General features: G+C 39.3%; 1 protein-coding gene across 1 annotated transcript in view; it reads right to left on the bottom strand.

The window, feature by feature from the left end:
* SNX3 (sorting nexin 3) overlaps window positions 1–10,847 on the bottom strand; it is a 51,521-nt gene extending 40,674 nt beyond the window's left edge. Inside the window, exon 1 of the mRNA XM_040238555.1 lies at window positions 10,344–10,847. Within this exon, the coding sequence (XP_040094489.1) occupies window positions 10,344–10,505 (162 nt within the window). The 5' untranslated portion in view covers window positions 10,506–10,847. The remainder of the gene's footprint in view (window positions 1–10,343) is intronic.
* Window positions 10,848–15,134: the final 4,287 nt, after the last annotated feature.

Below are 15,134 nucleotides of genomic sequence, written 5' to 3'. Positions count from 1 at the left end.
TAAACTTACCCACATCAGTAGTTCAACTAATACCAATTTAATTATTTAATAATGGCATACTGCTATAACATGTAGAGAATTACCATGTAAGAACACAAAATATTAAATGATGATATGGTATGAAAAAATTAATTCTGAGCTAGAAAATATCTAAACCCCAATCCTGGCTGGAACAAACTATAGTTTTGTCAGGCACCACCTTCAGTTTTGTCACTGGTTTATCAACTGAAACTAAACCACCATGAACTAGCTACCTAACAGTTTTTATCAGCCCCAACTCTCTCTCTCTCTAGATATTCAAAGGAGTTTACAAAAGTATTCAAGTGAGAAAACTAGTTTTACAAACTGAAAATCTTTGTGGCTGGCCTTAATATGAATAGCAGACGTAATGACTCACAAGGTTAGATTGTGTCTTTGCAAAAACTCGACCTTTAGAAGGAAAAAATGGTGTCTACTATTTCATTCAGCACCCAAGAACAGGACCATGCTTTACAATCAAATAAGATCCTCCAAGTGCTTTGCTTTCCACTACTCCAAAGCTACATAAAATATAGACTGGCCAACTTTTTCTCAAATGGCGAGACAGTAAATATTTTAGGCTGTTGAAACTACTCAACTCTGTCCTTTCAGTGCCAAAGTGGTCATAAATACTATGTAAACAAAATATTAAAAGATATGCTGTGTTCTAATAAAACATTAAATAGGGAAGCCCATAGCTGCTGATCCCTGTTCTATAGTGATCAGTGTTTTAAGACTGTTCTCCGTTATATAATATGAGGGAAATCTTTGAGTGTAAATTGAAACAAAGGTCTGGTGATACACAGAAGTATGCCTAGCCAACAAGACTTTTATCTTTGTTTCCACATGAAAATGATCCGTAATGTCATGGCAAAAGAGGAGATATTGAGAACTAGACATAAGAAAAGGAACTTTGAGGCTCCTTTGTTCCTCTAAATGAATTAGAATTTTCGAACTTACTATAGAACAGAGAAGCTCATCCCACAAGGACAGGAAGGGGAAAAACATAAAGTAAACAAGCTATAGGTGGCAGGTGTGGAATAATTTTAGGAAAGCTAAGGAAACAGAGATGCTACTTCATTTATAAAAGTCTAGAGAGCAAAGAATTATAAAGTCATCATTCCAGTATTGTTAGGCACTAAGTAGTTTTGTTGAAGTTATTTTGTCTTCCTAGGATTCCCTAGGAAGAGACACTGTAAGAGACACTGACCTCACTCATTTAGGTAGCTCAAACAAATACTCCATTATACAATGTCATCAACTAAAACACTGGTCCCAAGTAAAACCTCCTACATAGTTTTCAACAGTCACTGAAGGCAAAAAAAAAAAAAAAAAAAAAAGTTAATCACGTATTTTCCGTACTTCTAACCCAAACTCGACCCCATGACATACTTCTATCGAACATGCCATGTCTTCATGCCTGCCTCCTTTTTCTACTCACCAAAATTTTCTCTGGAAGGGGTCAAACTTATTTACATCAAAAAAAATAAAACAAAATCCAACTTACATTCAAGGGTGTCAAAACTAACAGGAGCTCAAATTTTCTTACAAATCAAATAAACTTTCTCTAAACTTTGAAATCTCAGTCATCAGCAAACAAAGAAAAAAAAGACAAGATGAGAATGTTGCCAGTGCCACACCCTAGAAGACGGACTCCAATCACTTATTTACCACTGTGCGGAAGCAGAGAACAGTGTCTGTTCCTCCTTTCTTCACATGGCTGCCTAGCTAGACTAAATTCCGCAGCTTCCTTTATCGCCAAATGTGGCAATGGGACAGAAATGTGCCTTCGCCTTGCCTAGAATGTGGATGTGATACCGGGAAGCTCACAGTCAAGTCACAATGCCAGCCCTGGCCTGCTCAAGACTTCTTCACATGAAAAAATTAACTCGGTTTTTGAGGTCTCTGTGAGAACAGTCCAAACTATACCTTAACTGACCATATGTCATATTTTACTATGCTGTCCAATTTCATAGGTTCTAAGTTAAATATTTCTTTAAAAGAATATCTTATTTGGCTGAAAGCTTTAAATCATTTAACTAAGCAATCCGTAAACAGCAGTACCAGGATTATAGTATTGATTTTCTTGGATACCATCTTACTTATTTGATAGTCAAAAAACTGCTGTCTCTGCTTACATGGAAGGAACATATCATGGTACAAACATAAAAGTATCTAAAAATAACATTTCAATCCTTTTTTTGGTAAGTATGATTGTGAAAGTGAGATGAAAAATCTCATGGAATCACCAAAATACCTGAAAATTAAGCACTAGTAGATTTTCCACTTTAAAGGTATAGAGTGGCAATACTACTAAAATACAAAGATTTCTTAAATGGATATAAATTTTGTCTCTTCCTGATTTCTGGCTTACTTTCATGATTATTACATAGAGATAGACATGGATGGTATAAAACAGGGGTGAAAAGATCAGGCTTGGTTGAATGTAGTAAATGCTTCTCCTTCTTCCCCCAAAGCTAAGTTGTTGGCATGCTTTGATAGTATCTAAACTGTCTCCCCTTTAAAAATAGTTTTCATCTTTGGCCAATATCACTGGTTTTCCTCTCTGCTACATGTAAGGATCTGCTTCTTTTTTCTCCCTTCCCTCCCCCCCACCACCCTAGAATTTGCCCTTTTTAAAAATATAAATTTATTTATTTAAATTGGAGGTTAATTACTTTACAATATTGTATTTGTTTTGTCATACATCTACATGAATCCGTCACAGGTATACACATGTTCCCCATCCTGAACCCCCCTCCCTCCTTCCTCCCTGTATCATCCCTCTGGGTTGTCCCAGTGCACCAGCCCCAAGCATCCAGTATCATGCATTTACCCTGGACTGGTGATTCATTTCATATATGATATTATACATGTTTCAATGCCATTCTCCCAAATCATCCCACCCTCGCCCTCTCCCACAGAGTCCAAAAGACTGTTCTATACATCTGTGTCTCTTTTGCTGTCTCTCATACAGGGTTACCGTTACCATCTTTCTAAATTCCATATATATGCATTAGTATACTGTATTGGTGTTTTTCTTTCTGGCTTACTTCACTCTGTATAATAGGCTCCAACTTCATCCACCTCATTAGAACTGATTCAAATGTAATCTTTTTAATGGCTGAGTAATACTCCATTGTGTATATGTACCACAGCTTTCTTATCCATTCATCTGCTGATGGACATCTAGGTTGTTTCCATGTCCTGGCTATTATAAACAGTGCTGCGATGAACACTGGGGTACACGTGTCTCTTTCAATTCTGGTTTCCTCAGTGTGTATGCCCAGCAGTGGGACTGCTGGGTCATAAGGCAGTTCTATTTCCAGTTTTTTAAGGAATCTCCACACTGTTCTCCATAGTGGCTGTACTCGCTTGCATTCCCACCAACAGTGTAAGAGGGTTCCCTTTTCTCCACACCCTCTCCAGCATCTATTGCTTGTAGACTTTTGGATCACAGCCATTCTGACTGGCGTGAAATGGTACCTCATTGTGGTTTTGATTTGCATTTCTCTGATAATGAGTGATGTTGAGCATCTTTTCATGTGTTTGTTAGCCATCTGTATGTCTTCTTTGGAGAAATGTCTATTTAGTTCTTTGGCCCATTTTTTGATTGGGTCATTTATTTTTCTGGAATTGAGCTGCAGGAGTTGCTTGTATATTTTTGAGATTAGTTGTCTGTCAGTTGCTTCATTTGCTATTATTTTCTCCCATTCTGAAGGCTGTCTTTTCACCTTGCTTATAGTTTCCTTTGTTGTGCAGAAGCTACTACCCAAAGCAATCTATAGATTCAATGCAATCCCTATCAAGCCACCAACGGTACTTTTCACAGAGCTAGAACAAATAATTTCACAATTTGTATGGAATACAAAAAAACCTCGAATAGCCAAAGCAATCTTGAGAAAGAAGAATGGAACTGGAGGAATCAACCTGCCTGACTTCAGGCTCTACTACGAAGCCACAGTCATCAAGACAGTATGGTACTGGCACAAAGACAGAAATATAGATCAATGGAACAAAATAGAAAGCCCAGAGATAAATCCACACACCTCTGGACACCTTATCTTTGACAAAGGAGGCAAGAATATACAATGGATTAAAGACAATCTCTTTAACAAGTGGTGCTGGGAAAACTTGTCAACAACTTGTAAAAGAATGAAACTAGAACACTTTCTAACACCATACACAAAAATAAACTCAAAATGGATTAAAGATCTAAACGTAAGACCAGAAACTATAAAACTCCTAGAGGAGAACATAGGCAAAACACTCTCTGACATAAATCACAGCAGGATCCTCTATGACCTACCTCCCAGAATATTGGAAATGAAAGCAAAAATAAACAAATGGGACCTAATTAAACTTAGAATTTGCCTTTTAAAAAATCTCATTGAGGCTACCAACCACTGTGGCTCTATTTTTTTTTTCATACTTCTCTGTTGCCTGTCATATCTCAAGAGACAGAGAGCCTGGTGCACATCAGTAATGTGCCCTTGCTGGGGTGCTTTTTAAATTACCATTTCCCAATCCCACCCTAACCCAATTAAAAAAGAATCTAAAGGATTTCAAAAGCTCCCCAGGTGATAACGAATGTTCAGTGAAGGTGAAAGAAAAAACATGGCCTCTGAAGATCAGAAAATCTATATTCAAATCCCAGTTTTGCAATTTAATAGCTGTGAATTTGGACAAGTTACTCAACCTTCCTAAAGTTCATTTATTCCTAAAGTATCCACTACATGTCAAGCACAATGTCAGATGTTGAGTTAGGGTGACCATGACAGTCCCGTCCTCTAGAAGGTTACAGAAGAAACAGGAATTAAAGGGAAAAAAAGTGAGTCACTCAGTCATGAACAATTCTTTGTAACCCCCATAGGCTGGAGCTCACCATGCTCCTTTGTCCATGGAATTCTCCAAGCAAGAATACTGGAATGGGTAGCCATTCCCTCCCCAGGGCATTTTCCAAACCCAGGGATTGAACCCAAGTCTCCTGCATTGCAGGATTACCATCTGAGCCATCAGGGAAGCCCATACAAGCAAACAAATGTAATCCTAAAAGGGCTACAAGGACACACAGGGAGGAAATCCAGTCTAGATTCCAGGGATCAGCAAAATCTCTAAAAAGGTAAAAGCAAGGCTGAGTTCTGCAGGACAAGTAATGATAGCCAGATAAAGCTGCTAAAGCAAGGCAGAGGAGGAAGTGTACACAAAGGCCTGGATAGAAGTCAGCTTATTTGGGAGATATAAGTAGTTCAGCAAGACTAAAATGAGAATGAGGGAGGAACAAGAGATGAAGATCAACAATGACTTCAGCTTCCACATTTGCAAAACAAAGATATTTGCTCTGCTTGGTTACTCAAAGATCAAATTATATATATAGCAAACTGTCTGGAACACAACAGGTACTCAGGTGATAAATTCCCTCACTTTTCAGCTTATACATGAGAAGAAGCTTGCCTTTTATAAGCATTTCGAGCCAATCAACCACACACTTTTTCTTCAGGTGATTTTATCATAGCACAGAATTCAACAGTATGTTCTTTTCCACTGTTTTGTTTTTCTGGGGTGCATCTTATCTACTGTGGATTAATGAACAGTCAACTCTTAGGTCTCAAAGATGCTAACATGAGACTTCCTTCTAAAGGTTCAGACACTTGAGGGTTCCCCAGGCTGTAGGTAAAAAAGGTTTTAATGTATCGTTTAAATGAACTGAAGCTGTGAAGCAATACAGAATGAGGACCACAATACTTCAAATCCAACCCTGACTCTGATACTCATATGAGCTTTGAGCTTAGTCGCTCAGTGGTGTCTGACTCTTTACATCCCCATGGACTGTAGCCTGCCAGGCTCCTCTGTCCATGGGATTCTCCAGGCAAGAATACTGGAGTGGGTAGCCATTTTCTTTTCCAGGGGATCTTTCAGACCCAGGGATCAAATCCAGATCTCCTTCATTGCACACAAATTCTTTACTGTCTGAGCCATCAGGGGAGCCCTGACTTTGACTTGAGTTAGATATCAATGATTTACGCTGGGTAAGAGACATCTTTCTGTGTGTTGGTTCCCTTATCTGCCATAATGAACAATATAAAACAGGATCCCTTAACACAATATAACAGAGCTACTTTTAATTGCCACTGCCTCACTACCCCCACATTAAGGGATGGGTTAGGTAAGAACAGACTCTTCAAAGCTATCTTTCCCTGATAGAGATCCTGGAGGTCAGCCATAGCTGGCAGCAAAGATGTATATCAGACTTTTCATGGTCAATTGATAAACCGACCTAGATTCTGCAGATGTCCTTTGGCTCCAAAATGCTTTGATTCTTTTAAATACTATTTTGGCCCTTTAAAAATTAATTCACATAAACCCTAAAAACAAGTCTAAAAATTAATTTATTTCTGAAGAGAATATTAATGAATCAATTTAAAATGAGAGGACTCATCCAGAGAAGAATTACCAACACAAGTTTAGAATGGCAAATACTGTCAAGATGCTACTTTCATTATCTTTCCCGGTACAAGGTTTATTTAGTAAACTTTACTGTTCAGTTTTATGTTTCAATATGCCTCAACTTAAAAGAGCTACTTTTAGAAGCATATGAGGTGATAATGTTAATTAAAATTGCGGTGGTAATAATTTACGTATATAGCAATCATTATGTTGTACACCTTAAATACAATTTTATATGTCAATTAGATCTCAAACTGAAAAAAAAAAAAAAACAATACTAGCACAATCATAGGAAACATACTACCTTAAAACATGTCTGTGTGTGCTTAGGTGCTTAGTTGCTCAGTTGTCTCTGACTCTTTGTGACCCCATGAACTGTAGCCCACCAGACTCCTCTCTCATGAATTTCCAGGCAAGAATACTGGAGTGGGGTGCCATTTCCTACTCCAAGGGATCTTCCCGACCCAGATATTGAACCTGAGTCTCTTGGGTCCCCTGCACTGGCAGGCAGATTCTTTACCACTAGAACCATGTGGGAAGCCCTCATCTTAAAATATGGAGACTTCTATTAAATATTTTTGGTCTTAAGTGTGAAATTTACTACATTCTAAATGGCATCACAGCTTCCCACATGGAATGACACAAATATATTAGATTTCTTGGTAAGAAAATCAAATGATTTTAGTAACTCACCTGCACATTAACGTAGAGAATATAGTCAGCTGATCAATGACTTTTAATTTAGAAGTAACTGTACTTAGAAAGAAGTAACTTTTGAGTGCCTATTATATACCAATCGCTGTGCTAAAGAGACTTATGTGTATTATTATCATTAGTCCTCTGAGGTAAGTACAGTCATCTCTCAGTATCCATGGGGGATCTGGTTCCAGGACACACACACCTCCATATTAAAATCTGCAGATGCTCAAGTTCCTTATATAAAATGGTTTAGTATTTGCATATAACCTACGCACATCCTCTCTTTCACTTTAAACCATTTCTAGGTTACTTATAATACCTAACACACAATGCATATGTTATATATATATAGCTGCTGGTATGCAGCAAATTCAACTACTTTAGATCTGTGGTTGGTTGAATACTCATATGCAGAACCAGCATCCTCAAATACAAAGAACCAACTGTACTATTATTAGCACACTTATTTTACAGAAGGGAAGTGGACCTTAGATTTTGCACCTTACTCAGTTATTCTTTGAACTCAGAGCTCAAGAGAAATCCTTAAACTCACTCTGGTTCAAAGCAGTTTTCTCTAGGTACAGTATACCTTAATTAACTTAAAGTCTTCAGAAAATTAAAGCCACATTATAGCACAAACTTTATAAACAGTGACTGAATTTCCCTCCAGTTTTCTCTTTAACATTCCAAAATAATTCTAGAACCTGAGCTTTCCAAATCCTTTAATCATTTATGGTGCTCTCTGCTATGCCTACCCTTAGAATGATTTTAAAAAACATTAATACTGTATCAATTATTTTTAAAAGCACAGAGATAATCAAGAGAGCCTAATAGTCTTAAACACTACCCTCAAACCAAAAGATAAATGGAGATTGGGAAACTTGCATTCTAAAGTGCCACCATCCAGATAAAATTACTCTGTGAATTAGGGTAATTTCAATCAGATTCTATAAAATGGAACATTTTTCTCAAGACTAAAATTAAGAGTGTAACCATAGGATAGTTTAAGGGCCCAAACTTTGGAACATAAAATGGTCTGACACGTGTAAAATTCAACAGCAGAAGGCAAGCAGCAGGGGCTAGGGAGAGAAGGAACAGTTTAGAAAAATAGTAATAAATGACAAAATGACTTACCTATTCATCTCACTGGCAGTTGTACCTTAACTACTCTCAAAAATCACATGCTACTAAAATAAGTGCTAATATCTTACTACACGGTGTCCTGCATTTACAGTTAACACATTACATTATTAAGAGAATCCCCAATGGCATTTCATAAGCATTAGAAACAATTATATTTTCTTAGAAGGCACAAGCACTTATGACTTAACAGTTACTAACACACAACAAACTGGTGTACATAATCTAACAAACCAGTGTAGGTGTATAGACTCTGTTAATTCCTTAACTCATTAATCACTCTTAAAAAGGATTACTTTCTTCAAAATACAAATGACAATAACATAAGCACAATTTAAAGTGTCACATAAGCTATTTGGTAATAAAAATCAAATGAATTTTTTTTTAATTGTTATTATATTTAAAGTCCATTTACTATGTAATAACTCAGCATGACAAACACAAAGTTATTAAATGAGGAGATTCCACTTCAGTTGTGTGACAGGAAGTACTAGCTCTGGAAGTTTAGAAACAGGAATACCAAGCTCTGCTGTAGCACAAGAAATAAAGGAAAATATGCTGGTGAATGAGAGTAAAAGAAGTTCTTTTCAGCTACAACCTGCAATATATTAAAGGCAATCCAAAACCATTCCAAAAGTTAAGGGGGAAAAAAATGCCTCATTTTTTTTCACTAGGCTTACGGACAATATGCTTCCTTAGGTACACTGGAATTCAGATTCTGCAGTTTCTCTGTAACAGGACTGCTTGTGACTCATGTTTTACACATCCTTAGAGAGACAAGGGTGACTTGTAACATTTAACAGGTTAGTTTCATATTTTAAGTTGGATGATTATTACATTTTTTATAGCAACACATAAGTAATATTTTTAAGTGTCTAAGTTTCACAACAGTGAATAAACTGAACGTTACTAAACTGTACAGTTAAAAATGGTTAAGATGGTATATTCTATTATATCTTACCACACAAAAAATGAGAAAGTTAATGAGAAATTACTCCACTTGAATGTTAATAGTAACTTGTTACATAAAATTTGATTACTGGTAAACCAAATTCTTAGGCTTAATTTTTAGTAATTTGTTACTGTCATTAGCAGCTGGATTCGTTTCACTGTAACTAATTTTTAAAGATACTTCCATACATGAGGAAATTTTTTAATTCTGAAGTAGAGTGTGAGAGTGAAGCACTATTCTCAATTAGCATCTTTCAAATCATCTGAATTACTTACTGCCAACAAATACTGGTTATGAAATTATAAATGTGGTTCTACTTCAGCTGATTCTTTCATTCAGTGAAGTGCAAATCTCGAAATTAGGAGAGCAAGATCCCTAAATGAACAGGCTTTTCTTAAAGCAGTGGTAGTCTTGATTGTGAGGCAGGCAACACTTCCCACTCCTCAGGCTTTAGCACAATTATGGCCCAAAATACTAAGGTCAATAATTTTCCATCACCGTTTTCTCACCTGGCTCAGCCCTACCAAATTTGACAGGCTTTTGTAAACTTTCTGGGGGTTCTGTTCAGAAAAGCGTGCAATCTACGTGAGTTTGGCAGCACGGAAGGGCCTGAGAGGAATCAGCTTGGCTTGGCCGACTCGGGGTGGGGCGGGGGGAATAGTCTCCAGGAAAAAAAAACCGGATTGGCTTCAACTTTGCGCAAACCCTCTTTCTCAGTCACAGATAGCTCCATTCTCGATAAAGGGCTGTGTTCTGGAAAGATCTACCCCTTTCCAACTCAGATGTCATTCCCAGATCAGCTGCTTGAGGAGCCAGAGGCGCTCAACCCACGCCCTCTTCTCCGAGTACCTTCTTCAAGTGCCAGCGCTGGCCTCAGCTCACCCTACAAGCCCCCATCCAAGCCCTGCACGAAAGCCCTACATGAAGACTGGCCCTGGCCTGGACCCCGCCCGTGGACAAGTCTGCCCCACCGTGTCAGCAGGGGGCCCCGCCTGGGCGGCCGTGGCCGTTTGAGGGTCTGCGCTCCCGGATCCGCGGCGGACAGCCGGGATCAGAGTCTCTCCGTAGGGGGAAAAGACGGCCTCACCTTGACCCTGATCTCGTAGGTGGTGAAGCGGCCCCGGCCGACCCCCACTGTCTGCGGGTTGCTCACATCGATCTCGAGGAAGTTGCTGGGAGGCCCGTAGGCGTCATTCAGGTTCTGCGGCTTGGTGATCAGCCGCCGGGTGTCCGCCACGGTTTCCGCCATTTCGCTGCTGCAGCCGCCGCCGCCGCCGCCGCCGCGGACTCCCTCCGCCCCCTCAGCGTTCTACCGACACCTCCGCCGCCGCTACTGCTGCCCGCCGCGGGGACACCAGGCTCGCGCGCAGCGGTCGCAAGGCGAACGAGCACGTAGAGCGGGCGTTCACCCCCACGCGCGTAGCTCCTCCCCGCGTCCCTCCGGCTTCCGCCTCCTGTGCCCTGGAGGGAAACAACTGACCTGTCGAAACTTCGCGCTCGAGAGCCCGGAGACCCAGCGGAAGCCGCGGAAGGGGACTGGGTCTAGGCAGAGGAGGGGAAACGCAGTCTTGGAACTTGTAGGTGCGGACAGGTTCCGGCCGGACTACAGAGCCCACAATGCACCGGGCGAGCGCGCCCCCGCCGGGCTGAAGCAGAGCTGCTACGGGCTCGGTTTCCGTGTCGGGCTCGGTTTCCGTGTCGGCCTCGGCCTGGAGCAGTAGAAAGAGCACTAGATGAGATCTTCGCGGCCTTGGAAGACGTCGGGACAAAAGTTAAATGGCGAGCTAGGGGAGGTTTGCCCACAGTCCGAGCAAAATTGCCTACGCTAATTCAATGCCAACCTATCCACCGTCTCGCTGTGAACCACTGAAAATGCCTTTCCAGATAACTTTGAATTAACGCCTCAGGTGATGATTTTTGACATCAATTTGATAGTTTTACCGTACATGCGTCTGGCTTGGTAAATTGAATGTGGTAGAGTGGTCAAAAAACTACTTCATAAGATCATACCGTAAGGTCAACCCGTTTGGGGAGACTGATCGGTCCTCTAAAACAAGATAACATAATATTGCCTTGACTTTCTGATGGTCGAGTGATCTGCAGCTTTTCCCCTTGACTTCCCACACAGTTGCAGTAAATTTAAAAAAAAAAAAAAAAGGAGGGGGGTAAACATTGCTGCAGCATTTGAAATGGAATTCAGATAACCTTTATCAGAAACGAAAAACGGCAAAGCAAGTAGATCATAGTTAATCTCCGACAAATGCAAACTTTGAGCATTGAGGTAAAAGGACAGATGTCTATCCCTGCCTCGGGAGTTCTCTCTCTTGTTACGGTCTCATAACCCTTTCTGCGTTTCTTTATATGTTGAGTTTCAGAAAACCCATTCACTTTAAATAATCTGATTTGTCCCTTAAACTAAAAAATTACCTGGATCTTTAGCAACGCTCAGAAAAGTTGTTATAAAAAATTACTTAAGCACGATGTCAATCCTTTTCAGGAAAACTCAACATTCATTCATTAAGCAAGTATTTATTGAAGACCTGCTAGGTGTTTTCAACTCTAGATATTAGAGGTAAAAGGGTGAGGAAGACATTAAAATTCCCTGATCTCATCAGGTTGTTTTATATTAATATATGGTCTATCTTGGGTAGACAAATAATAAACCAATAAGTAATACATCTACCAATATGATTAATACTATAAAGAAAATAATACTGGGTAATGTGAATGAAAGTGACCCAACAAGCTCAATAAGTTGGTCAGAGAAGTTCTTTGAGTGTATCTCTCCAAGAGTGAGAGTAATATCAGAGTAAGTATGCCCAGACAGGACTCCCAGAATAAGGGCATACTTATGCTGTTGCAAGAGACCAAAGGGAAACTTGACAGGTATAATTACACCAGTGAGCTCAAGAATGTATTTAATAATTCTTTGAATTGAACTATGTGAGACCTGAGAGACCAAGAACCACTCCATTGTGTTGTCATCCATGACACTTGAACAAAGCAGTTATGGAATATTTGCTTAGAAAGCTTCTGTCTCATTGGAGGCCATGGCAGAATAGCTTTGGGCAGCAGCAACAATTGGCTGCAGTGAAGTAGCATCTACAGAAAATAGCACCACAGTCACACAGCTAAAGAGCTTCCCAGGATAAACATCTGGAAAAAAATCATCTTTATTTTTCAAGGTGATACAATTGCATTCCTAGAAAAACCTATGAAGAATAAGCTAGTAGAATTAGCAAGAGAATTTAGTGACTGAATGAAGGTATCAAACTTAATTTATTGTCTTCCTCTGAGTAAGCAATGTCTAGTTAGACTGGAGATGGAAAAAATATCATATTCATAATATTGACCAAAGTAAAAAAGAAAACAAGAATGGAAGGCACAGGAGCTATAGGAAACAAAATTATGAAATTTTAATAAAAGATATAAGCCAAAACCTAAATGAAGACTCCATGTTCTTAGATAGGAGGACTTAATATAAAACAAATCACCTAATCTATTATTAATAATGCAAATAGAATCAGAATCCCACTGCAGTTGGTTTTACCCTCCTCTTTGTCTTGGGTGCATAGGGTAGTTCAGTTCAGTTCAGTCACTCAGTCGTGTCCGACTCTTTGCAACCCCATGAATCGCAGCACGCCAGGCCTTCCTGTCCATCACCAACTCCCGGAGTTCACTCAGACTCACGTCCATCGAGTCAGTGATGCCATTCAGCCATCTCATCCTCTGTCATCCCCTTCTCCTCCTGCCCCCAATCCCTCCCAGCATCAGAGTCTTTTCCAATGAGTCAACTCTTTGCATGAGGTGGCCAAAGTACTGCATAGGGTAGTAGTGGACAAGAATTCTCTTTTTTAAGTTCGTATGTTGGAGATCAAGAAGACCATGAACATGAAAAGGAAAGTGTGATTTGCTTTACCGAATGTTAAAACTTACTATAAAACTAACTGTAAGCAAGAGCATAGGGAATTCCCTGGCAGTCCAGTGGTTAGACTCCTCGCTTTCACTGCAAGGCCCCATTTGGATCCCTGGTCTGGGAACTAAGACCTCACAAGCTTCTCCGCACAGACCAAAAAAAAAAAAAAAAAAGTCACAAGAGTATGGTTTTGGCTGTGTATAAGATAGAGTGCAGTACAGAGGGAGTGTTTCAAATCATTGGTGAAATATTTCTGGCACAGTTGAATGTCTAGGCAATAGGAAGACCACATAGCTAATCCCCTGTATTATGTGTGTCTGACTCCTTGTGACCCGTGGATTGTAGCCTGCCAGGTTCCACTGTCTGTGGGATTTTCCAAGCAAGAATACTGTAGTGGATTGCCATTCCCTTCTTCAGAGGATCTTCCTGACTCAGAAATTGAACTCATGTCTCTTGCATCGTCTACATTTTCAGGCAGATTCTTTACCACTCAGCCACCTGGGAAGCCCACCCGTGCATTATACCATATATGAAAAAATTCTAGATAGAACTTATTTATTTATTTATTGTTGATGGTGGGGTGTTTTTCTTGGCCACACCACATGGATTGTGGGATCTTACTTCCCCAACCAGGGATTGAACCCAGGCCCTCAGCAATGAGAGCATGGAGTCCTAAACATTAGACCACCGGGGAATTCCAAGATACAATTCAAATATTAATATATGTATGTGTGTGTGTTTAGAGAAAATTTAGGAGAAAAATTGTATAACCTTGAGTAAAAAAGTGCTTCCTAAGCAATATGGGAAACAAACTATAAAGAAAAAGTAGTCATTTAAGTGCATAAATTTTTAGTAAAAATTACTTATTAAAAGGCATTATAATAAAAGAATTGAAGGAAATATATTTGTAACAAGTAAGATAGTAAAAGTCTAATATTCCTAATGTGAAAACAACTCCTCATAAATTGATAAGATAAAGAACCCCATAGAAAAATGGACAAAGAATGTGGATAGGTCCTATTTTATACTTTTTCAGATAATGAATTTATCAAATCCGCATAATAACCCTAAAAGTGGGTACTATTATTGTCTGCATTTTAAAACTGGGAAAACTGAGGCACAAAGGCAAAATAACTTGAGTACAGAATGATAAAACTAGCTCCAGTATTTACATATGTAACCACTATTTTTTGCTCTGTCTTAGGAAAAGAAATTCAAATGGACTTAAATGAGAAAAATATGCTCAATCTTATTAAGCAAATACATGTGCGTATGTGCTAAGTTGCTTCAGTAATGGCTGGCTGTTTGGGACCCCTTGAACTGTAGCCCATCAGGCTCCCCTGACAATGGGATTCTCCAGGCAAGAATACTGGGGTTGGTTGCCATGCCCTCCTCGAGGGGATCTTTCCGACACAGGAATCAAATCCTCACTGATCAAATATGAAATACTGTTTTCTGTCTAGCATATTGGCAAAAATAAAAAATAACAGGGAAATAACAGGGAAACAAGGATTTCCCTGGTGGTCCAGTGGTTAAGACTCTGCACACCCAACACAGAGAGCCCTGGTTGGAACCCTGGTGCTGCAACTAAGACTTCATAAGCTGAAACTAAGGATCCTGCAGGCCACAACTGAGATCTAGTGCAGCAAAATAAATAACTAAAACAAAAAACAAGAACAGAAACCGTGTTATGGAGACTATAAGGAAATAGACAATTTGCTCATATTTATCAAAATTAAAGATATTTGGAAAAAATATTTAGGATACTTTGATCCCCAAATCCAACTTTTGCTGCAAGAGACTGTAGTACTTAAGAATGTAACCACAAGAATGTTTATTGCAGCTTTATTTGTAGTGGCAAAAACTGAAAACAGCCTGAATTAGAAATGCTTGGATTATAGTATATTCAAACTATGGGAAAGTATATAATATTTTATGTAATTTACATGTAATATATAAATT

Source organism: Oryx dammah, unplaced genomic scaffold (assembly GCF_014754425.2).
Source record: "Oryx dammah isolate SB20612 unplaced genomic scaffold, SCBI_Odam_1.1 HiC_scaffold_4, whole genome shotgun sequence".
NCBI lineage: Eukaryota > Metazoa > Chordata > Mammalia > Artiodactyla > Bovidae > Oryx > Oryx dammah.
This window is presented reverse-complemented; position numbering and strand designations above follow the sequence as displayed.